Source organism: Protopterus annectens, chromosome 17.part0 (genome assembly GCF_019279795.1).
Source record: "Protopterus annectens isolate FY-2018-M chromosome 17.part0, PAN1.0, whole genome shotgun sequence".
Taxonomy (NCBI): Eukaryota; Metazoa; Chordata; order Ceratodontiformes; family Protopteridae; genus Protopterus; species Protopterus annectens.
This window is the reverse complement of record NC_056751.1, coordinates 389,150,653-389,175,991: the sequence shown is the minus strand read 5'-3', so window position 1 is coordinate 389,175,991 and position 25,339 is coordinate 389,150,653. Positions and strand designations below refer to the sequence as shown.

Genomic DNA, 25,339 nt, shown 5'->3' with positions numbered 1-25,339 from the left:
CTCTGCATTTGCTCCTCCTTTTGTACTGTGAGATTCCCCTTATTCTACAATACTTGAACATTTTTCAGCCCATCTAAGTAATTTCTATTAGTTCTTAACCTTATCTCTTTTTCTTTTATTTCAAACCCATGTTAAAGTCTATTTTCATTTTATCCCAGTCACAGTTAAAACTTCTGAAGATATTTCTTTCTTCCCCAATAACTCTCAAGTAATTTCAACTACCCATTCCTTAAATTCATTTATTTTTAATAGGTAGGTGGGAAAGCACCAATGTCTTATTTTTACTTCATTAATTTGCATTTTTATCATAGTCTTTAATGGGGCATGATCAGAAGTAGTTATTGGGTGTGTGCAGAAGCTTTCAATTAAATGCATTATGTTCCTAAGAAATATAATGTCTATCTAGTCTAGTCCAGTTTTTGTACCTTTGGGAATATGTAAATATTGTCACAGTTCCTACTACTGAATTCACATCTTCCATACCAAATAGTTTCATAAATTTCATATGAAATCTGAAGAAAAAAAAATCAGCTTTCCAAAGAACAGCAGCAATAAATAAATAAAATAAAAAAAAAGCGCATACAAACCACAAAATTATTTAATACCTTTTAGTGCTTTCATCCTTGGTACAACCAACTTCTTCAGAGCATTATACTAACAAGCATAAGTCATTTTATAACTTTCACATATATCACATGACTTGATCAGTTGACAAAATATTTCTTAAAGAAATATAATGCATAAAACATAAAACACAGAAATAGTGTACAACAATTATAAAGAATAAATAAATTCAATATTTTTTAACCTTTCTATCTTTTAAAAAAACATTTGATGTTAATAGAATAATTTAAACCAGGGAATTTATCAGCGCATAATTTCAATTGCCAGACAGCCTCCCATCTTGCATCTATTAAAACCCTTTCTAACCCCCCCAAAAAAAACATTTTTATGCTACAGATGTTGAGAACATGTCTAAATAAAGCATTATTGAAATCACTGGTTTTAGTTTCATAAACATGCCCTAATACTCTTTTTAAAAACTCTTCTTGACACTCTAATATAAAACACCTTACACCCTTCACAGTATACTATATAAACTAAACTGCTAGACTCACATGAAATCCTACAATTAAGGTAAAAGACTTGTTTATTAATAGGCAGCAAAATATGACTACTTTGGTAAATATATCTACAAGCTTCAAAATTACCACAAGGGAAGGTACCTTTCTGTTTGTTTGTATCACATACTGAAATCTCAGTATCTTACCAATGAACAGTTTACTGGTGCGCAATTGTGTATTTTAAGTATTCCTGCCAGTAGAAGCAATATTGATAGGACAGTAAAAGAACTTTGGTTCTATGTTCGTAAATTGAATTTAGCATTTTTAGTTCAATTTTCTAATCCAATAAACATGGGGGTTATATACACCATCTACATATAATACACTGCTATACCTACCTTTCAAGTTTTTTTGATAGCTGTGAGGATGAATTATTCCACAGCTTGCACGATAAGGCAAATTTTACATTTTATAATATGGATTCTGAAGAAAGAAAGGCATTATTGGAATTAAGAAATATGTCCCATCTCAGATTTATGAAGGCAGACAAATGCAGGAGTATGGCAGTAATGTACGTACAGGACTATATCAATAATATTGAAATGCTGTTGAACAATGTAAATGAATATAACAAAGTTAGGTTATATGATATTCATAAATCTTACAATAAATACATCAAGTTTTTTGGGGATTTATTCCCGCAAGGTTATACTGTCAATACATATGACTAGTTTTAACAAAGAACCAAAAAGAGAGGTATACGATTATTTTTAGCAAAGAACTTAAGATAGGTATACTATTTGGCATACTGAAAATTAAAAAAAGTAAATAGAACTTCTGTTCTGGCCAATTGTATCAGCTTGTGGGTCTGTTGCTGATTATATTTCTATTTATTTTGATTTTTTTTTGTATAATCCTATAGTATTAAAAAACACCTTCTTTTATTAAAGATTCTTGGGATTTTTTACACAATCTTAAGAAGTGGGTGTTTACTGATAAAGCATTGATCATTTTTACTGTAGACATGCAATCACTATTTGGATTACTTAAGACATTTGCTGATTTAATATAATCTATGGAATAATAAAGATATTAATACTGCATGTCTGCTTATTGATATTTACTGCATAATATTTTTACATTTTTCATCAAAAATATTATCAAATTAGAGGGACAGCAATTGGTGTGGGCGAGTATCATACTTGTGAATATTGTATGTTACGAACAAAATTGCACATTATGCCAGATTTGTAGATGACCCATTTTTATTTCTACTGTGTCAAAACAATAATGTGAATTTTTGTAGTGGCTGAATACTAGTTCTACTTTTTTTTTTAATTTGCACTGGGTTGCATCAGTCAGAAAGCAGCCTTTCATGATGTGGAAGTTTGGCTAGATCTAGATAAGAAATTTATTAAAAGTTTACATAGGAAAGAGACAGCTGTGAATGGCTATTTACTTTATAATACTGCACATCCTGACTTTGCAAAAGATAATATTCCTACAGGTCAGTTTATTTGAGCTTCTAGATTGATCACTGATGAAAAAATATGTTCAATAATGTGATGAATTTCTTCTAATCTTTTTTAAGGACAGGGGTATAATATTAAATTATTTAAAAAGGCTAAGGAAGTTACAGATAACAGAAATGTTTGCTTCCTTCAAATTCTTTCGGAAGGGTTTTGAAAGCAAAAAGGTACACAGAAAGATGGTTTAATACAAACATGACTGTTGACCATTACAATACTATTACATGTTACAAAATAACTGTAAAATAATTAAAGAAAACCTGAGTTTATTAAATTTATTGGCAATGGACCATATTTTAATAAAAAGATCAATATTAATAAAAGTATTTTATGTAGAAATGATACTGACATTTCAATATGTAGTACAGACCAACAGAAAGGTGCCTTCCCTTGTGGTAACTGCAGAGCTTGTAGATATATTTACAAAAGTATCTTTATTTTGCTGCCGGTTAATAATCAAGACTTTTACTCTAATTGTAGGATTTCATGAGAGTCTAGCAGTTTAGTTTGTATTGCAGTCTATGAGGGGTGTAAGGTATACTATACTGAAATGACAACAAGAAGTTTTAAAAAGAGAATATTACAACATGTTTACAGTAAAACCAGAGATTCCAATAATGCTTTATTTAAATATGTTTCTGAACATCCAGAACATAAAAAAAGTTTTTGGTTTAGAAAGGGTTTTAATGGATGCAAGAATTGGGGATTACAGGAATAAAGTTGAGCAAAAGGAGGCTGTCTGGCAACTGAAATTATGGGCCAGTAAAATCCCTGGTTAAATGTATTCCATTACCGTCAAATGCTTTTTAAATGATAGAAATGTTAGAAAATACAGAATGTATGTACTGTTTTCAATTGTAGTAGATTATTTTTGTTTTTACGTTTTATATTTAAGAAATGTTTTTATCAGTTGACTGCGTCATGTGATATATATGAACGTTAGAAATTGGCTTCTGCTTGTTAATATGCTGTTTTGAAGAAGTCTGTTGTATCAAGGATGAAAGTGATAAAAATATTAATTTTTTTTGTTTGTAGGTGCTGTGTTTTTTTATTCTTCAGAAATCTATTCTTTGTCATACTGTCCCTTGTAGGTCAACAGATACATCAACTCAAATTCCAGTCCCCACATATAAATAATAGTCCCTGCTGAAAGCTGATCATTTCTCCCAAAAGTTTCTTAAGCTCCATAATAGCAGTCTTTGTTGAAATATAAATACATGCCACTGTAATCCTCCTCCCCCCTTGCCAATAGCCTCTTACTACCAAAAATCTACCATTTTTGTCTTTTCCCCCTTATCTCTCACTACTGGAGCTTCTGTAGCAATTAGTACAATTACTCCCCTTTTCCTCTGTCCCTGATATTCTGTCGAATATCCATTATGAAAATCCTCTCTTCGTCAAATTCACATGCTCGTTTCTTTCTAAATGTGTCTCCTGCAGCATTACTATTTGTACTCTGCATTTCTTAATATAATTCACTACTCTTTCCTTTTTATCTATACTTGCAATGCCATTCGCATTCCAGACTAATAAGGACAACATAGCCACCATGATAAAAAGCTATTTTTCGCACCTATTACACAACTTTTTTATGTATATTTCCAGCTTTTGTGCTATATACATATATTAATGTTTGGCAGGCTAATCTTTTGTACAGCTGTTTCTTATCTTTATTTGAACCTATGTCTCATGTTTCAAGACTTTTTGTTTTAATGAAAACCCTCTAACAAAACAATAAATAAGAAACACCCCCCATCCCCTATTACCTTGGAAAAAACACCTAAAACTATATACATATTCAAAACAGGTCTATATTACGTTGAAATCTTCTTTCATTGATGACTTATTCATTGACCCCTATCCATCAAAACTAACTTCAATGAACACTGACATTTTTACAGGTTAAGTAACCAAATGGCCAACACATCCTTGCCCTTTTCCCCACCATAGTGCATTTTTGGAATTGGTATACATACTGGGGGATGTGGGGACAAAGCCCTCCCCCATTTGGGTGGGTTTGATTTAGTGCAATGTGTGTTTTGGTGGGGTAGTGGCCAATTGGTTACTTACCCTGTAAAATATTTTGATGTTCACTGAAGTTAGTTTTGATGGATAGGGGTCAATGAATAAAGCCATCGATGAAAGAAGATTTCAACAATCTAATGTAGACCCATCCAAAACATGAAGTGTAACCCTCCAGAAAGGAACAGTTGCTCCAAACTGACAGCTGCACCTATAAGCATCATCTAACCTGAAATTAAGGTTACCTATGCTAAAGCAATAACTGTTACAATGTTGATCTTATTTGGAAAACGATGAAGAGAATTTAAAGTTCTCTACTCTCTGTTTTTTGATAGGTGCCACAAAGAACGCATCAAAATTTGCTAAAATAAAGAATAGATATCCTGAGCTATTTCAGGGAAGATGAGATGAATACAATACATTTGTCAAATGTTAGCTTATAATTGGCTATAGAACTAATGGATGCTCCAGTTCTGAGCATAGCAATGAACAAACTGGATAGGAATAAAGATACATTAATGTGTAAACAAAGGCTGGGAATAGGACTGGATTCCAAAAACAGAGGAAGACAAAGCAGAAACCAGACTGGATATCCATTTTAATATTTATCTTGCATGATAAAATTCCACTTGCAGAAAACATGAATGACGAATGCCTGTTTCAGTAAAGATTTGTAGATTAAGTTTAAACAAGATTTTCAACAAAAAGGCCATATACACATAATACAAATGTCTCAAATATATGAAGATCTAATACTAGGTTATCAACTGACAACAATTTAAGCTTTTAGACAATTTCTATTATCTAAGCACTACCTTGAGTTAGCCTAGAAGGATTAAATCCATTCTGAAAATGTGAAATAATATTAAATGTTAAAGATTTAAATCTACTAGCAAGGAAAAACACATGTTAATGTTAGACTAAATAAAAGCATTCAGAAGTTTTTCCCAAGAAGCATAAAGTTTGCATTGGTTATACTAAAACAAAAATCTTAAGCCCATTTCAAATAGCAAAACTGTATATTGTGGTTTAAACGGCAAAACAGTTTTAGAGATGTAAGCTGTGCAATTATCAGGACCAACACAATTAAGTTTCTAGTCTAGAATGCCTCTACATACATCCCTCCAACTAACTGGGTACCACAAACATCTTAACCTGATTGTCCACTAGCACAAGCCAACTCTAAATACATTTTCATCTCCTTCTTCATAAGTATTACAAATGCAAGTTAATTCTAGACAACACTTAATTTTATTTTCTTAGTGACAAACAGATCTGTATGTAGTAAGATGGACAGGAAGCTAGCTAAAAAACAGAATACACTAATGGCAATATTATCCATGTTCTTTAAGAAGGCATCAATGATGTAATACCTTAAATGACTATTTTCCAGGATGGTGTACAAAAAAAAATGTAACATTTTTGTTGTTTGTACATAAATGTTTAATCTCCAACTTTGTACACATTTTTATGACATTTTCAGAGAATGTGACACTTATGTATAAAACAACAATAGATCAGCTTCCTACCCTCAAAAGTAAAGAAAAGCTATATTTCATATTTTAATTAAAAAAAAAAGAATTTATGCACCACAAAAGGATCCAAGGACCATATCAGGTAATCCCTTGTTAAAGACAACAATGGCTAGTTTGTGTATAGTAATATAAGCAGTTTCTTCCTCTGCAATGGCTGACCTGTTGGTACAGTGGTAGGGTATCTACCACTGACATTAGTGATTGTGACTGACTTCTGACCTGGGAGGTTGAAGGACTAGCTTGGAGGGGGGTGCTGGACTCTAGCAAGCAATGGCACACTTGTCTACTTTTCAGTGAGGGGTGGAAGGTACAGAGATTCTCTGTACTGTAGTGTGGTTTAGTGCATGGTAAGGAACTTTACAGGACCACACATGTACATGTGCAGGAAGGTGTAGGGCATAGATGTCACCATGTCATGTGTGCGAGTATGCATCTGCATGCATTATACTACTGTATGCTCTGCCTTTTGGGGAATCAGTACGGCATTAAAAAAAACTGCTTTGAGAAGTTGATAATATTGCGTTTGGTGGCATTTACCTCATTTCTCTCTCCTCTGAGGAGACAATTGTTCTCCACCGGTTGTGATCCCAGCCTGGCAGCCCTGGTCCAAATGGGTAGGTTAGACAGTCTAAGAGAGATAATAGGACAGGGAGGGGCACCAGTAGCAACAGACTGTTATCCCACAGCAGGGAACAAAAAAGTTCTTTCTCTCGTGCAAGGCCTCTACCAGTGTGGTTAGCTATTTGCTCTTCCAGATGCTACAGGCAAACAGGAAAATCCAAAACTGAAACACTCTGTATTATGAGTAAAGTTCAGCCTGAAAAAATCTGATGAACTGCCTGTGTGGACTTCAGGTAGTCAGGTGCCAACATATCCATCATACTCACGGACACCATCCAGGTACCCTGCATCAGCCAGGGATGACCTCTTGGAAAATAACTCCTTTGAAAAGGACACAGCAGGCCTGTTTATTTAAATCACTTAAATTCAAGATGGGATGAGACTTTCTCACCTAATCTGAAATAAAAATGCTGTAAGAAAATAACCCACTCTTTCTCTATAATGAGGAACAATCTCTAGGACCCTTTAAAGATTAGTGTCCAAGCCTTTTCTAAGAGCCCTGTGGAAGCCACCATGTCCTTACTGGAGGTATTTCTGGGATTGGGGGATAATATCTAGAAGACACAGTTATTCAAAAACACATCCAGGAACCATTTGCCAATAGTTATGGTTCCTCATATTAGGGATAGCTCAGATAAAGAACAACCCACCAGTAATCCTGAAAGGCCTTCGTGATTACTGAAGTAGTGCCTGTTGAACCTGCCTACTGTGAGACTTAACTAGAGCCAGGATGGCATGAATGATGCTCATTTAATCTTCTTGGAGATCTGTCCTGGCATCATAAAGTATAGGATGCTAGAAAAGGCATAATAAAGACCCTTCATGGGGGTCAGCATCTGCTTCCTCTTCTGCAGGTTTTCAAGCAGATCCTAGGAGATCTGGTTAAACAGCATATCATCCCAGAAGACGGCATCTAGAATGGCCCATCTTGGCTCATCATGAGCCATACTGCACTGGCAACAGCATCAGCACAGTAAAAAAACACAATGGGCTATGTGAAAGTCCAATGGAAAAAAAACATCCTAAGGGTCTTTTTTCCAGTGATCTTTGATCCCCGAATTAGGAATAGCAATGGGACATAAGACAAACAATTAAGGTACCTAAGAGACAAAGAATCAGAGGCCACCCTTTCACACCTTCCAACCCTTTACAGAACTTTGAGGGGAGTTTGTTTCCCCATACAAATGGCAATTATTAGCCTTTCTGAACATGAACATATAAGCTGATTTGATAAGGAAGAATCCTCAAAGAGTATTTATCTGTGATGCTCTGGTGAATCAAGTTGAACGATGGATTGAAAATGCTGAGGAATAGAATCTTGTGCATCAGACTACATGGAAGAAAGAACTGAAGATGATGCCAACTGACATAACTCTTATACCCCCAACGTCCTGACATCAGATAACAGAGGATTTCTGCTGGCTACAGGATGGTGAAGGACACTGACATTCTGGTCAACCACTGCCTTCTGTATTACTGAAATGTCCTCTATCACAAGCATAAAACTCTGTGGAGATGTAGGTATTTTTTACTTCTTTTTATCTACGGACAGATGCTGAGAGTGGATACATGTACATTCTGTCTCTCAAGAACTCCTTCCACACCACTTTGTTGTTGCACTGAGTTACATACTAACAAATAAATTGAATGATATGTCTGTTGCTGCATGCTAACATCAACAGCTTTGATTTAAGTGAATAACATGACACAGCCACACAATATATATTTTACATTTAGACACTGGTACTCATGGATCAAATATTTAAATGGTATGCAACATGTGCATTTCGAAAGCCCCCCCCAACACACACAATGCTTACAAATTGCACATCTTAACCATACCTTCTGTGGAGTTCTAATTCTTCTTGTTCCCATTTTTGATACTGTCCTGTCACATCTGTAGGGGCTCGCAGGACATCTTTTACATTTAGGAAAAATTCCTTCAAAAGCAACACAAAGAAGGATGCAAGTTATTAACTTGAAAATTGTCAGCACTTTAGAAGGAATAAGCAGAGCCTAAATGGGAAGAAGAATGTCTTCAACCAGACAAACGTTTCACTGAAAATCTGACCATTGTATGAACTGTTTCAACAGAGCTAAAACATGTCAAGAAGGCATCACATGATATGAAGAGTCAACAGGGAAATGTTTTTTATTTCAATACGGTTTCATACTGAGACCAGCAGTAGGTGACATTATGGCTAGATATTAAAAGTCATATTTTGATTCATTTTCTTAAACACCTTTATTGATTTATCAGTTGTGACATAGGCATATTTACATTTATATAAAAGTATTCAAACTGTACTAACAAGTTCACGTTTACAAACATTACACTTCACATATACTGCTGTACTGTACATCATATAACCTAAGTAACATTACTTAAAATTATTAAATTCCTAACCCTTTTTTATAAAAACAAGAAACATCTTTATTAAACCATCACTTATAGCATAGGCAATCATACATTTATAACTGTAAAAATAATAAATAATGGAATAAACCACTGAGTGAGGAACCATAAAACAATCTCCTTTAATAAAGTGAAATAAAAACACATGCTGGAACAAATACTGGTGAGCGCTTTCACTTTAACTTCATCAGATCATAGAAAAAAGTCTGTCACCTGCATTTAAATCAGGTATCAATATCAAAAGAACCAATCACAATTCTACAGCAATAATTTATGCAAATGTAAAACATCATAGAAAACATAATAAAATATATAGATCTACATAAATAAAAATATATTTGCATGAATATTTATATATATAAAAAAAACACAATGGCGCAATTCCAGTTGCAAGCATTTTACATCACAAACCATACTGACACACTCCCAGTTGCAAACATTATGTCACCTATAATCTACCCAATAATTTTCATCCAACATTACATAGCTCATTTAAGTCCTGCCTTCTTTTAAACCTCACTACTTCACTGTATGTTTTGTTCCCAGAATTCTCATTTTCCTATGTAGTTTGCTCCTATCCTTTTCTAAAGATTTCAATTCCAGGTGTTTTAGCTCTGTTACTATATTCACCACTTCTAGTAAGGTTGGTTTAGATTTTGATTCCATTTTCTAGTAATTGCTTTTTTGGCAGCCACCATAATTAGACACAGCAAGGCCTTTCCATGTATAGGCAATTCCAGTTCCATATCATAGCTCAGAAAAATCATCTTCCCCATCACACCAATCTACTCACCCAGCGTCTCCAACAGTGCATCCCGCAGGGAATCCTTAAAGTATGCCAGCTCAACACACTCCCAGATAATATATTCCCAATTAGCTCTTTCTTCCCCATCACACCTCCAACATTTGCTGTCTACCTGAGGAAAAATTCCTTTAGTCTACCTGGGTTATAAAAATATCTATGTAAACATTTCCAAGCAAAAATCCTAAATCTTCTAGATTTTGTTGCATATTTGGGATACATACATATATCCTCCTATTGTTTCTTTATGAATTGCAAATCCAATCTCTCTTCCCAATACTTTCTAACCTCCTCTTATTCTTAGTCACCATTAAATATTTTACATGCTCTACTAATAATTCCTTTTTAATGGCAGCTTCTATTCTAGTTTCTGCTAAAAGCTCTACCAGTGCTGGTCTTTCATTTAGGACCCCCCTGTTTCTTTCTACTGAACTAAACACTGATATCAATCCTTGATAGGGAAGGCAATCTCTAATCTGCAGTCCAAATAAATGATTGATGTTCTCCCATTCTATCATCTTTCCCTCTCTAGTTACTTGCTCCCAATACTTTGCCAGTTTTCTTCAATAAATTCCAGCCTCCTCTTGCCTGTTGTCTATATCCTTAATTGCAGTCATCCTTACTGGCAGGGTCTCATTTCTTCATTCCCGAGTTGGCTTAGTTCTTAGGATACTTTCTGCTACTTTACAGATAGAATATTCTGTATGATAATTCTTATTCTCCTTAAAGACCTGCATTCAAAATCTCAGTTTCTCCTTGTTTCTTGAGCTCCCTCCCCCCATTTCATCATCATCCCTTTGTGCTTTGAATTATAATTTTTTTATTGTATTATGTATAGAAGCCTTAACTGTGTAGCTCTGAAATATCCCCCCTTCAAATCCGGTAATCCCAATCTGCCCTGTTCTACTCAAAGAATCAGATTATCCCACATGACTCTTGCCATCTTCTCCTCCCAGATAAAGTCCTTCAGCTCTTTATTAATTGGTATCTTAAACTTCTCCTCTGGTTGATAAAAACATGCCTGACCTGTGTATAAGACTAATGGGACTAAAAACATCTAACTGCTTGATCTTACTATACATATCCATATAACAAAGCTTCCATTTTCTAAGTTTTTACATTATCTTTTGTTTAGTCTCTTCCCACATATCCTTAGCTGCCACATCAGAATTTTTAATCAATACTCTTAAATATTTCATTTTATCATGTCCCCATAAATATGGATATTGCTAAACCAATTCATACTTAGGTACATAATTTACCTCTATTACCTTTATTTTAGCTTCATTAGTTTTGTATCCCGAAAATATTTGAAGTCGTCTCAAAATGTCCCACAACACTGTAATGTCCTTCTGGTTTTGTCAGGTATAAAATAATATAATCTGCAAATAGAGCAACCATACCAGTTACATCCTTGAATTTCTGAGTCTCTTATTTTCTTTGCCAATGGTTCTAAATATAATGCAAGTAACAAAGGGGAAAGAAGACACCCCTGCCACTTTAATTTCCACCTCCGATCTCTCATATATCCTCCTAAACAACCTTAGAATATTTTCAGGAAATGGAAATGCATCCATTGTCCTGCTCATAAAGTCCCAGCTTACTCTATCAAATGCTTTCTCTGCATCAAGACCCACCAACCACAATGGTATTTTTCTTACATTTTGCTTCCCTCTGGATCATCAATGTTCTTTTAATGTTTTTGAATGTTTGCCTCCCCCTCCACAAAAACACATTGATCCATAGCTATCAATTTTTGCATTACTATTGACATTCCTTATGCCATTATAAACATGAACACTTTGTAATCATGGTTTAGTACTGAAATGGGTTTGTATGAAACTGGATCTGATGGATCTTCACTCCTCTTTAGATACTACAACTATCACTGCTTTTTTCCAGGATGTTAGTACTTCTCCCCTTCTTAAAATACTGTTAAATAAAGCCTTCAAGATCTTTCAGTTTTTTTCCTTCCAAGCTTCTACAAGAATACCATTTATTCCTGGGGACTTTCCTGTAGATTGGTTATACATCACAATTTGTATCTTATCTCCTCCTATTCTGTTAGTAATTGGGCCTCATTTACCTCTAAACTTGGCATATTTAATTCTTCCATAAACATTTCCATCTGTACCTTTTCTTGATTTCCATATTTCTCTGCTTTATACAGACTTTCATAGAATTTCTGAAATATTTCTCATACCAATATGAGATCTCTTATCTTCTTTGTTACAGACTCCCTGAACTTGGAACAGCCCTTTCTACTTTCTGTGGCTGGAGTCATTGTGCTAAAAGCTTTTCTGCTCTAATGTTATCAAAAACAGTTGCTTAACAGCAATTTTTCTAAACTTGTGCATTTTACTGAGGTAATCCCTTATTTTCTGCTTAACATACTGCAGTTGACCCTCTTCTTGTTCTGTGAGATTCCCCATATTCTGCAATACTTCAATTTTTAAACAAGCTTTTTTTGTTTACATTGTAGTGCCTACATTTATTACAAGAATAAAGAGGGAAGAGAGAAAGAAAGAGGAAAAAAAGAACAGTACCACCCAATTACAATCCCCATTATACTTGAAAATATCTCAGAAAACTTACATTTATAGAATGCAAAGAAAACCATACACCACAAAAATAGTACTATTAAGAAAAAAATGTTTTCTTTATTTGCAGTTAACTTTCACCCCTCTCTTCCCCTCCCCAAATCATTTTTCCGAACATTAATGACATGCAGTAGGGCATATATATGATAGTCCCCCACAAGTCCAACCAATTGTGCAAAAGTGCAATATTTCCATATTTTTTTGTTCTATCATATTTCACAATTATAATTATTGTATTGTAATCCCACATTAAGTTACCAGTTTTATTGTTCATCTCCACCTACCAAATCCTGTCTCTGCTTCATTTCCAACATACTCTCGATTCTTCTAGTCAACTCTCATGCTCCCTTCCTTCTCTCCAACATTTTCCATTGAAACAGTGGAAAAGGTTTCACAGGTACAGTCTTCTCTGTGGTCTATTGTCAGAAAAACAAGAAGCAGAATCTCCCTCTATTTCACAGCTCACTTTTTCTTGGACAAACCTTTGTATTTCCTTCTTAGCATGTAATTCATAAAAAAATATTTTTTTCCCCTCCAGGGAAGAATACCTTGAAGACAGCTGGGTACAGCAGTTTGAATCTCACACCTGTGTCTTGACATTCCCTGAACAGTGTAATAAATTTACTCCTCTTCTACCTGGTGTACAATGAGTAACCATGTACAGACACTCTGCTGTCTACCACTTTTAGTATTTTGTCCTTCTGCCACAGTTTTGTCAGAATCAACTCCTTCTGCTGGTAGGATTGCATCTTTACTATTAAAGGTCTAGGCTGCTTTCTCATAGCCAGGTTTGGAGCATACACATGCTGTGCCATTTCAAATAACAATTCCTGCTGTGGAATACCAGTCCAGTTGCTTATTTGTGCTTTCATAAAATTAATGCAGTCTGTTCCTTCCAGGTTTCTTTGGTATAGCTGAAAATCTCAGGTTTTCCATAAAGGGTCTGTCCTCTAATTCTGTTAATTTTTTGAACCATCTCTTCCTGAGCAGTCTCATAATCAGCCCATGTTTTCTTCATTTCAATCAATTAGTTTTGCAGCTTTATCACCTCATCTGAATATCTGTTTAAGCTTCTTCCATTTTACCATTTTTTGTTTGTGTTTATAAACTCCATCAGTGTTTTGTTTATTTTAACCAGGTCTGTGTGCAGTTGTCTTATGTCTTCCTGTAGGTTACTGGAAGTCATGTCTGGAGGTTGTACTGCTTTTTTGCTGAACAGCTGCAAAACTTTACCCAGCTGATATTTCTTCCTCACTTTCTGTAGCTGATTTTTTTCCCCAGGTGCTCTATTTCTTTTTTCCTGGCATCCAGGCCATACACATACTAGCCAGTTACTGAAATCTACCCATAAACACAAAGGTCTACTGGCCTTCTCAATTGAGTTTCTGTTTTCACACTGGGAGAGCTAAAGTTAAGCTGTTACTCAATGTGCAGCCATCTTGGATGACTGCATTTTGATTCATTTTTGATAAAGAAGAGTTCGTGCTTTGGGGTAAGAAACTACAGATGAATACAAAACAATACATTTCTACAAACGTTTTTTTTCCTTTAAGTTTTTCTGATGGTGTTCTCAACTCAAACTGCCATTTCGAGATGCACAGTTAATATGTAGTACATGCATGTATACCAGTGATAGCCAAGGAATAAACATACTAGACAGTATGAGTGCTTTTGAATCTAAGTACTTCCTCTAGCATTATTTTTAAATAATACTAAAAATACAATGCCTTGTATATTCACCAGCATCTTCCAAGTATGTATGAACATGCACCCAAACCCATAGCAGTGCAGCATAAGTCATGTGTAAAAAATCACTGTTTTACTAAGAATGATTGTTTAGAACTAAACTTTACACTTAACTCACTCATTCCAATGGAAATAAGGAAGTTTGCAATGTAACTTCGAATGAATGGAGCCTAAGCCTTTGGACAGAATCAAATTAAGTCCTCACATTTCAAACAGATGCTCATATTTCTGGAACCATAGGGGTTATGAAAGAATGGCAAACCCTTCAGCACAAACTATTTTTATAGTGGTAGTATTCTTTAGGTTCTAGGTCTTAAATTGAATTTTATAAGTCACAATAAACACAGTAACTATTACATTTGCAGTATTTTGTAAACAACTTACACTATCTCAACAACCACTCAAGTTACACACATACTGTCAGCAACATTTTATTCATCTGAGTGCTTTCATATGAGGTTAAGGAGTTCTGTCTGCGTTACTTGGTTGTTGATATATTTAGAAAAATGTGAAAATTCATCCCTGGTTTGGCACCTATGTCTCTAATGGACAGAGGTAACCTGTAAATGGTTCATCTCCCAGGTCCATGTTTACACTTATCAAGGGTATCAGAACTTGTCAGAGATTTGGGATGCATGGCTAGCTTAAAAAGCCCCTTGTGGTCATTAACTTAGTAAACACCTATGAACCATCCATGATGGGACCTCTTAAGTAGCTGTTATGACAGGGTTATTCCTCATCACCCATCATAATCTGGTGTGTTTTTTTTCCAGGATTGCATATTCAGTGCTGTGCATACCATGATGTCATTGCCTAACTACATAAATGAGCCTAGCTCTTGAACTCAGAAGTTCAGTAACCAACCACTAATGAGTACATTTTTTGCAAATCAAAAAATAATAAAAATGTTACATACTCTGCTAAAAAAGTAATAATACAAGTATATATCTACTTGATTTACAGAGTAAGTACAGTTGTGTACCTACCATAAATGTAGATGTTAGAGTGTATTCACTGTTGCAGTCATTACACCTGGGTTATCCTGCTGGCAGGCTACCCGGAGTCGGCCTGAATTCCAAAGTCCTGGTCCGGAGTCAGTTGCTGTTGCCTCTTCCCTGACGTCAGTGCGCCAGGGGTATATAAGATGCAGCTGACACCATTTTCTTCAGTTTTTCTTGCCCCAGATGTCAGGTGCCCCCAAAAGGGTAGGCTAAAAAACATTGCTTATAAAAAGCATGCACTAAAATAAACATTACCTTCGTCTACAAGCAAATACACCACATAGGTTGTATAGAATAGAGAAGTACAGATAAGTCCCAGCAAAGAAAGGGGGATGGTGGGTGGGTAACCTGGACTGCAACAGTGAATACACTTGAACATCTACATTTATGGTAGGTACACAACTGTACTATGTTCATCATGTTTCACTGTTGCAGTCATTACACTTGGGTTGAATCCCAAAGCTAAGGTTGGGCGGCTGGGTCTAAATAGAATTAGGAGTGGCTATGAGGCCCTGCAGAACTGCAGTGGCAAAGCCGGCTCTGGCTTTAGAGTAAAGAGGTAAGTGGTAGTGCTTAGTAAAAGTGTGCACTGAAGTCCAAGTTGTAGCCTCCAAATTATCCTTGGTTGGTACTCCTCTGAGAAAGGCTGCTGAGGTGGCTGCTGCCCTGGTAGAATGTGGTCTAATGCCCTTAGGCACTGATTTGCCATGTTGTGAATAGCATAAATGAATGCAGTGTCCTATCCATTTTGAAATAGTCTGCTTTGAGATAGCTTTTCCTTGTGATCCTGCAGCATATGCCACTAAAAGTTGCTCAGTCTTTCTGAAAGCTTTAGTTTTGTCCAAGTAGAAGCGTAGCTGTCTGTGCATGTCCAAAGAATGCAGAAGTCTCTACCCTTTATTCTGTGGGTTTGGGTAAAAAGTAGGCAAATGAATGGTTTGGTTAAGAGCCACACTGGACACTACCTTAGGCATAAATGTTGGGTTTGTCCTTAGAGAAATCCTGTCCGGATGGAAGATAATAATAGGTTCCACAGCCATTAATGTCTGTAACTCCTGAGACTCTTCTTGCTGAAGTTATTGCTAGGAGCAGAGCTATTTTCTATGATAAGAATTTTATCTCAGCTGAATTGGCTGGCTCAAAAGGAGGCAGAGTGAGTTTTTCCAAGACAAAATTGAGGTCCCATGCAGGTATTGGTGCTCTCCTTGGAGTTCTTATGTTTTTGGCCCCCCTGAGGTACTGCCTAAGCAATGGATGTGAAAACATAGGTGGGTCCATATTGTAATGAGCTGAAATGGCAGAGGCATGGATCTTAATTGATGAGAAGGATAGGCCTTTGTCCAGCATCTCAGTTAGATATTGTAAAATCTGAGGACTATTTTGGAACAAGCATGTCAATTCCTTGTGCCTGTTTCCAAGCACAGAATCTCTACCATTTTTCTGCATAAGATTTTCTGGTGCTGGGCCTCCTGGCCTCCAAAATAACATCCATAACCGCTTTAGAGAGAGGTGCATTCTGAATGGTTACACTATCCACCATGCAGCTAGATTTAGGGTTCTGAGTTGGCTGTGCAGGATCTGATTGTTTTGTTGGGTAAGTAAATGAGGACTTTGAGGCAATGTCCAGGCTGGGCCTTGAGACAAGCTCCTTAGGATTGGGTACCAGTGTTGGTGTGGCCAATCCGGGGCAATTAGTATCATTTGTGTCTTCTCTTGTCTGACCTTTAGGGGTACCTTGGGGAGGAGAGGCAGTGGATGAAAGGCATATACTGTAGGGTTGTTCCAGCTGAATGACAAAGCATCCACTTTCCATGCTTGTTTGTGATAAGTCCTTGTGCAGAATCTCTGAAGTTGGCAGTTGTGAGGGGAGACAAAAGGATCTATGTCTGTGCATCCCCATTTCCTTGTTATCATGCTGAAGATTTGTGGATCTAGTTTCCACTCGTGAGGATCCATGAGGTTTCTGCTTAGTTCGTCTGCCAGAGCATTTGTTTTTCCTGGCAGGAATTGTGCTTGCAGGTGTACTTGATAAGTCAATGCTGTGTTCCACAAAATCATGGCTTGTCTGCGGAGGAGGTAGGAATGTGTGCCCCCCTGCTTGTTTATGTACCACATGACTGTGATGTTGTCCGTCTTTATCAGCAGCTGTCCTGGATGAAGTAGGTCCTTGAAGGCTGTGAGAGCATTTTGTACAGCTAGCATCTCTTTTTGATTGATGCGAAGATGCATTTGGCTTGTGGGCCATGTACCCTGAATACATTTTCCTGCCATGTGGGCCCCCCAGGCATAATCTGATGCATCTGTTGCGAGTGTTTGCCTGGCTGTGGATAAAGTGAATGGCTGTCCCTTGTTGTGGTGACAGGCCTGTGCCCACCATTGAAACTCCTGTTGCAGGCAGGGAATGAGTGAAATTAATGATTCCAGGCTGTGGCAATGTTGAGTCCAAACACTTTTTAGATACCATTGTAGTTTCCTCATATGCAGTCTTGCATATGGAATTCGCAGAATGCAGGATGCCATGTAGTCCACAGCGTGCAGAATTTTTCTTGCAGATAACTGGGTCTTTGTTGCCATGCTTTCGAAGTAAGAAGTCAGCTGCCTTTGTCTGGTGTGAGATAAGCCATCTGGGCAGTTGTATTTAAGCTTGCACCCAGGAATATTATCTCTTGAGAGGGCACTAGTTTTGATTTCTTTTCGTTTACTGTGTACCCTACGCAAATTAGTAATATTTTTACAAACGCCAGATGCTTTAGTAGAATGTCTTTGGTCTCTTCTTGAATAAGGCAGTCGTCCAAGTAGGGATATATTTGAATTCCTCTTTGTCTGCAAAATGCAATTACTGATGCCAGGCATTTTGTGAAGACCCTGGGTGCAGTAGATAAGCCAAAGGGCAGCGAAGAGAATTGGTAGTGCATTGAGCCAGCTATGAATCTGAGGTATCCTCTGCAAGATTGTCTGATTGGGACATGCAGGTATGCCTCTTTGAGGTCCAAAGTTACAAGCCAAGCCTTCTTGCCCAGCATGGGCAGAAGCTGCTGCAGAGTCAACATTTTGAATTTTGGAACGTCCAGAAAAGTATTTAGAATAGACAGGTCCAGAATTGGTCTCCATGCTTTGTCCTTTCTTGGTACTAATAAAAGTCTTGAGTAAAGTCCTTGTCCCTGCTCTTGTTGTGGCACTGGCTGAATAGCCCTCATGTCCATGAGAGATGAAACTTGTTTTTGTGCCTCTGCCCACTGATTGTATGGCAGGTCTGGCATACCTTTTGCCTTTGGAAGGGTGTGAAAGTGGGACCTGTAGCCCTGAGAGACTATATTTAAGACCCATTTGTCCTGGGTGATCATGTGCCAATTTTGTAAAAAAAGTGCTATCTTTCCCCCTAAGGGTGCTGCCAAAAGATAAAAGCTTGGCATTGGCAGAGGGAAGTCATTGGGACGGTTTCCTATATGGCTGTGATTTGTCTTCTCCGCTTTTGGAGGTAGAAGCACCCCATTGTTTGGGCCTGTATGAGCCCTGGGGCTGTTGTTTGCCTCTACAGCATCTGTATCTGCCTCTTTGTGGCCTGTCTGACACTGGAAAGGACGAATTCTTAGAAGGCCAGTTCCTGCTAAATCTGGGTGGCTGTACCTGTAAGAAATCCTTTACTGTTTGCATAGATTTAGCTTTATCCTCCATTTTCTTCAACACCTCTTCTGCCTTAACACCAAACAAAGTATCATGCTGTAATAGAGCATCCAATAATTTTGCTTTAACATGCTCAGGCAGAGTCTGTTCCTTTAACCAAGCATGCCTTCTATTGACAGAACCTGTAACAGTGGCCCTGCAAGAGGCCTCCAGCAAATCAAAACCACATTGCAAAGTATGCTTTCTCACTTGTTCAGCTGCATGCAATAAATCCTGCATTTCCTTGTTCTCAGAACATTCAGAATTTGTCAACATTTTCTGTTTTAGCAGAGACATTAAGTATTGCTGATATTTAAGCATATGAAACGGACAATTTAAAGCCCTTACAGCCAAGGTAGCAGAAGTGTAAACTTTTTTCCCCCCATCTGTCCAGTGCCCTTGAATCTCTATCTGAGGGGACAGGGTTTTTTTGCAGTAGAGGCCTTGACCCCTTTGGGACCCTGAGATATAGTTTCTGGGTCAGCAGCAGGGTTTTTATATAGAAATCTATGAGAATCTGGAACCCTGTAGTATCTGTCCGGCTTAACAAGTGCAGGAGGTAAAGAGTCATGAGACAGTCCGGACTCTGAAAATACATCATCTACAATGTCTAGAACAGGTGGAATAGCAAGAGGTCTGTGCTGAGGTAATAAAAGAAAGTCTCTGAGCCTTTTCTTAGATTCTGAGTAATCTTGGCTCTCCCAGTGGAAATGCCCCCTCATGGTATGCAGGGTTTCCCCAAAGGAATAATCCTCAGGAGGAGAAGCTGAAGGAATAGATTCTTCAGCATCAGAATCCTCATAGGGAGGAATACAGTATCCCTGTTCTGAAGAGGAGTTAGAGGAAATGGAAACCTTATCAGAGGAATCATATTCAGTGTTATCAGGAGGGGGTTGGGAACCCCTGGTCAAAGTAATTAGGTCTTCGGCCATTTTGAGCATCTGTTTCTTAGGCATGGAAGTTTATCCTGGAGAATGCTGCACTTGTTTCCTTGTCTTTAAAGCTGTTTTAGTCTTTGTCTTGGATGCTGAAGTTGGCTTGATATAAAGCTGTGTAGGTCTGAAAACACCCTCAGATGCCGTTGCCTGCTCAGCGACTCTGGACCCATCTGAGGGATTAGTTTCCGAAGGCCCAATACCTTGAGTATACAGAGGCCTAGTTGTCTCCATTTGGGAGTCGGAGGCGGCCTGTAGCTCTGAGGTAGCGGGTGTCAGGGGCTGCGAAAGTGCCTCACTGAGAACCGGCGACTGGCCTAGAAGAAGCTTCGTTGTCAGTTTTGGACCTCGGAAGCCTGTCCTTTTCTTTTTCCTTGCGCTTTTTATGAACTCCGGTCATCAGCTGTTCCGACGGCATTATATAGTTAAACCTTCGGCCAAAGTAATGAAAAGCAAAATCGTACCGACGCTAAATAGTGTGTTGGTTAAATCTAGCACAAAACCGACAACTAGCAATGTCGTGGTCAGGGCCTAGGCAAGGAATACAGTAAGAATGAAAATCCTTATGAGGTATTTGCTTCCCACAAGAAATACAGTTGTTAACTTTTTCTGACATCGGTCTGGAGCAAGAAAAAGGTTTCCCCAACGAGGAACTTAACTTCATTGAAGACTTCGGATTTGAAATTCAATTTCGAAAATCTCAGGAGTCGGCTGACCGGCCCTTGTGAACTTCTTTTGCTTCGGGCACCGAGTGGCAAGAAAGACTGAAGAAAATGGCATCGGCTGCATCTTATATACCCCTAGCACAATGACATCAGGGAAGAGGCAACAGCAACCGACGCTGGACCAGGACTTTGGAATTCAGGCCGACTGCAGGTAGCCTGCCAGCAGGATAACACAAGTGTAATGACTGCAACAGTGAAACACGATGGACATCATATACAGCTATGGTTAAACGGAGAGGCCATCCAAGTAGCTTTTCTTTAATTCATACTTATCTTTAATTCATAATAGGCTAACTGCCCTTGTGAGCCATTTTCAGCCTAGCCAATTATCCCTTGTGAGACTCAAACCCTGCACCTTGTGTTTATAAGGCAAACAACTTAACCATTAGGCCACTCTCCCAACCCCAAACTCTTCAAGGACAATGGCTGACAGGGAAGGTGTATGGGATCCATTACGATGGGTGCTCTTGTAGACTGAAATAGTAAGCATGTGTGTAATAGCTAACACTAGCAACATTCCTTCATGTGTTTTCTAGTGAATCCTAAGAAATCAAACTGGGTAAATGAACTGAAGAACTGCTCAAAAAAAAAAGTTTCAGAAGACTTCTACCTGAATCAGGCAAGAATGAAAACAATCTGGACTATTGAAGTCAAGGTTGAGAAAATAATTAAGAGTTTGAAAGAGCATCAAGTGGCCTTAGTGTAAATGAGTGAAACAACAATCTGGAAGCCAATACTAAAAGTTCCAAACTTCTACTGGAGTGGGTATCACTATGATATTTTTTAATGGTCATTTAACCACCAGATGACAAAAGAAAATGCAGCTGGCAATTTGCTAGGAAAAGGTTTGTTTGAAAAATGTCTCCCCAGACTAAATGAGAAAAAAACTGTTTAGTCTTCTTTAATTCATGCACCCACTTCAGGAAAATCATGAGCTGGTGCTACACATTCACAGATGAAATGTCTCTTTGATCTTATTTGTATTCCAGCAAAGAAAATAAGAAGCTGAACAGACTAATTCAAGAACCATTTGGAAACCACCTTTACAAGAAAGCATAATTTAAGACCTAAGAAACACTCAGACCTTGTGAAATAAACAGATATGGTTCTCTGTAGATCCCATGAACAAATAGGGGGGTCTATATTAAAACACCGAACATTCAAAATGTTGAGTGTTCTAATATCGAACCCTACCAATCGAAAATACTAAACATCGAACATTCAGAACAGCAAATTTTTTCCTAGGGAAAGAATTTGCTGTTCCAAAACACATACACACAACACAAGCACACCAAATAAATAGCAATCCACACACATACACCTAACCCTACACTAGACTATACACACACACCACTAACTATCCACTTACCTTAACCCAAACCCTAACCCTAAGGTCCATCATTATCACACACTCACCTCACCTGCGCCCTAACCCTAACTCACCTAACCCGCCCTAACCCTCACATCCACACAATCGCACACATACCTAACCCACACCCTAACCTTAACTCACCTAACCCGCCCTAACCCTCATGTCCACACAATAACACACATACCTAACCCGCACTCAATCGCACACTTACCTAAACCCGACCCGTAACTTTGCACCAGAGCACTGAAAATACCGAAGCATCAGAAACGGACAACTGAATTCTTTCCCTAGGAAAAAATTTGGTTTTCTGTTTCTTCGATATTTTCAGCGTTCGCTGAAAACGGGCCGATATTAGAACACTCGACATTTTAAATGTTTGGTGTTCTAATATAGACCCACAAAAAGGATGGTCATCAAGAAAAGTGTTTAAAAACAGAGAAGCACTGAATCAGTGAGTGTGAAGGGAAACGGACAAGCCAGTGAATCATTAAGTTTAATCCCATGGGAGAGGGCTTTTTAAAGGTAGATGGAGGTGCAGCACTTTAAGAAAATGCTTGACCAAGTTGGCAAAGGGCAACAATCTTGCCCTTGAAAAGGAAATGGTGCACAGAATTAACTGACACATGCACACTAACCATGTAAAAATGGAAGCTTAAATGATATAGACGCCCGAGACAGATGAGGATGACCTGCAACCTGGGTGAAGAGAGTGATAAATGGTATTATTCTACTCATATTGATAAATCCTTTAATTTAGAGACATAAGCTGCTATGCAGAAAGCTTCTGGTAGGCTCAAACACTTCAAAAACCCATGCAGAAGATTTGGAATGATTAAAGGCTCTAACTCAACAGCTATGCTCTAAGGTGGAGCTGGCTGTTATTTCAACTGTAGATGATATTCTTGATGGCTCCAGGAAGAGCCTTCTGTACTGTTAGAAATATGAAAGCAAGAAACAACAACCTTCTTGACCACTAAGATGTAGAAAATATTAGATTTTATCTTTCCTTTCTTAACTTTGGGAAGATCAATGTGACCAACAGGAACAGTGGGAAAATGTACATAAATCTCAAATGCCACAGATGAAAACTGTGTCCTCCTCTAACTCTGTTTTGCTTGTTTACCAGGATAGTCCAACTGAGCAAAATTACCATTTACAGTGGAAGCTTAAGAGGAAAAACGGCAAAGAATATTGTGTGCATACCCAGATAATTACATTAAAGTCATGATATAAATCTAGTATATTAGGTATCTGTATGTATTTCTTAACACCTGTGTTATCAAAGGCACAAGAAAATTAAAACTTTTAAACATACACATAATTTGATTATAATAAAGTACATTATCATAAGTATAAAGTAAAAACAGGATGTTAGGGAGAATAACAAAGAAATAGATAAAATATAAAGATGGTAGGAGAAAAGGAAATGTGTTTGGAATCAAATCTGTGTATGTGCTAAAGAAGAAAAGTAATCAATGGGACAGATTTACGTTTTTTGGAAGAAAACAGTACTAATTGTTAAAGAAGGCTGTTACTATGGGCAGTAGTAGTGCTAATTTGGGGGTACGTAAACTGTTAATTTGATAGGAAATCTGTTATGGATGGGCTTACTTCTCAAGACAGCCAGTATAGAGTTTCATAGTCTGGCTACATAAACTGAGTAAAGAGAGTCTCCAAACTGCTTGATGTAGTTACATCTATAAGACTTTGGATTTGAGATCTTAGGCTTCTAGGTGGAATATACTTGTTAGTAATAGTGGATATTGTTAGACACCTTTGGATTTGAATATGATGTGTTTTGTCTTTACATGGAAACAAAAAATATACTAAGCTAGTTGCCTGAATGCCTTCTTAAGTCTAGCCAAGCAGAATTTCCAAGTGCTATACATTCGATATAGCCAAGGTACAGTTTTGTAGCACATCGTTATCCTCTGTCAGGCAGACATGGACTTGTCAACCCAGGGATACATTTGTGGCTTCCCCACCCATTTGTTCAGAATATGCTTGAATTGGGTCAAGGAAGTACTTTGTTTTACATGGATGAGAAGCTTGTTCTAGAGCTAGAGTTCTTGGCCTAACAAGGGTAAAGTACAGAGGGACAATAACCTCTCTGGATACGTGTTGGTCAAAGGCCAGATCACTATCCACACAAGTCCCCAGATCCGTAAATACCATTTCTACCTTAAGAAGTGTGGTGATAATGTTGTGGTTTGCAGCGGTGGAGGATTTACCAAAGGAGATGATTATGCACTTTTCTGCATTTAGTTTGAGCCCATGGGTCTTAAACCAATTGTTCATTTATGTGAGACCTGATCTTCCTGGAGGATGTTTGTGTCTTTAGGGTATTTCATGACTGTCCTGATCTTGCAATTGCTGCAAATTTGGTTAACTACAGCCCACTGTTATTGGCCTCAACATCTGAGAAGTAAATGCCAAATAGGAGTTGTCCCAGTACTGATCCCTGGGGAACTCAACTTGTAACTAGCCTTTTAATGTAGGTGGAGTTGCATATTCTTATCTCTTGCATCCGCTATGAAAGCCAGCTGGCTATACTGCAAGTGGCTTACAGGTTTATTTCTATTTTTTTTGTAATTTATCAACTATACCTGAGTGTGGAATAGTGCTGAATGCACTGGCCAAGTCTAAATAAGCTATATGAACTGATAAAGTCTAAATAAGCTATATGAACTGATATACTCTAGTTCATGACCTCTGTGACCTTTTCAAAGAAGTTCACCAGGATTAAAAGGCATAAACTCCCCTTGACAAACCCAAACTGACTAGGGTCCAGGGTTTGTAGGTTTATATCTTTGCATACAATAACCCTGACAATTCTTTACAGTGACTTTACAGATTGCACTGGTCAGACTAATAGGTCTACAGTTTCCTAGGTCAATAGATGGGCCAGTCATGTGTAGTGGAATGATATTTGCCATATTCCAGTCGATGGGCATAAACCTGGTTTCAAGGCTGAGATTTGATGGCTTTGTTTGGGGGAGGGGGCAGAGAAATCTCGTTTCAAGACATTTATGAGGCACCTTGGTAAATTATCAGGACCCAGAGATGCTGTGTTCTTTGCCTTGAAGAGCTCCTTTAAGACTTGCTCACTGGTGAGAACAGGAGGTGGTGTGGAGTGTGGTGTCTTCTTAGTGGCAACTTGGGGGATAGTGGACTGAAGTTTGCACTGCATTTATCTGTCAGTAGGTGTACAATACTGTCTGGTGCAGTAAAAGTGGTGCCATTTACCACTGGTTCAGCACACTGCTGCCAATTGCCTTTCAGTTTCCAACAAAGCTGAAGATCACCTT

General features: G+C 37.7%; 1 protein-coding gene across 1 annotated transcript in view; it reads right to left on the bottom strand.

The window, feature by feature from the left end:
• The window catches only part of CARS1 (cysteinyl-tRNA synthetase 1), a 736,066-nt gene that overhangs the window by 215,589 nt on the left and 495,138 nt on the right, over nt 1-25,339 (bottom strand). Inside the window, exon 15 of the mRNA XM_044059397.1 lies at nt 8,614-8,711. Coding sequence (XP_043915332.1) covers nt 8,614-8,711 — 98 coding nt within the window. The remainder of the gene's footprint in view (nt 1-8,613; nt 8,712-25,339) is intronic.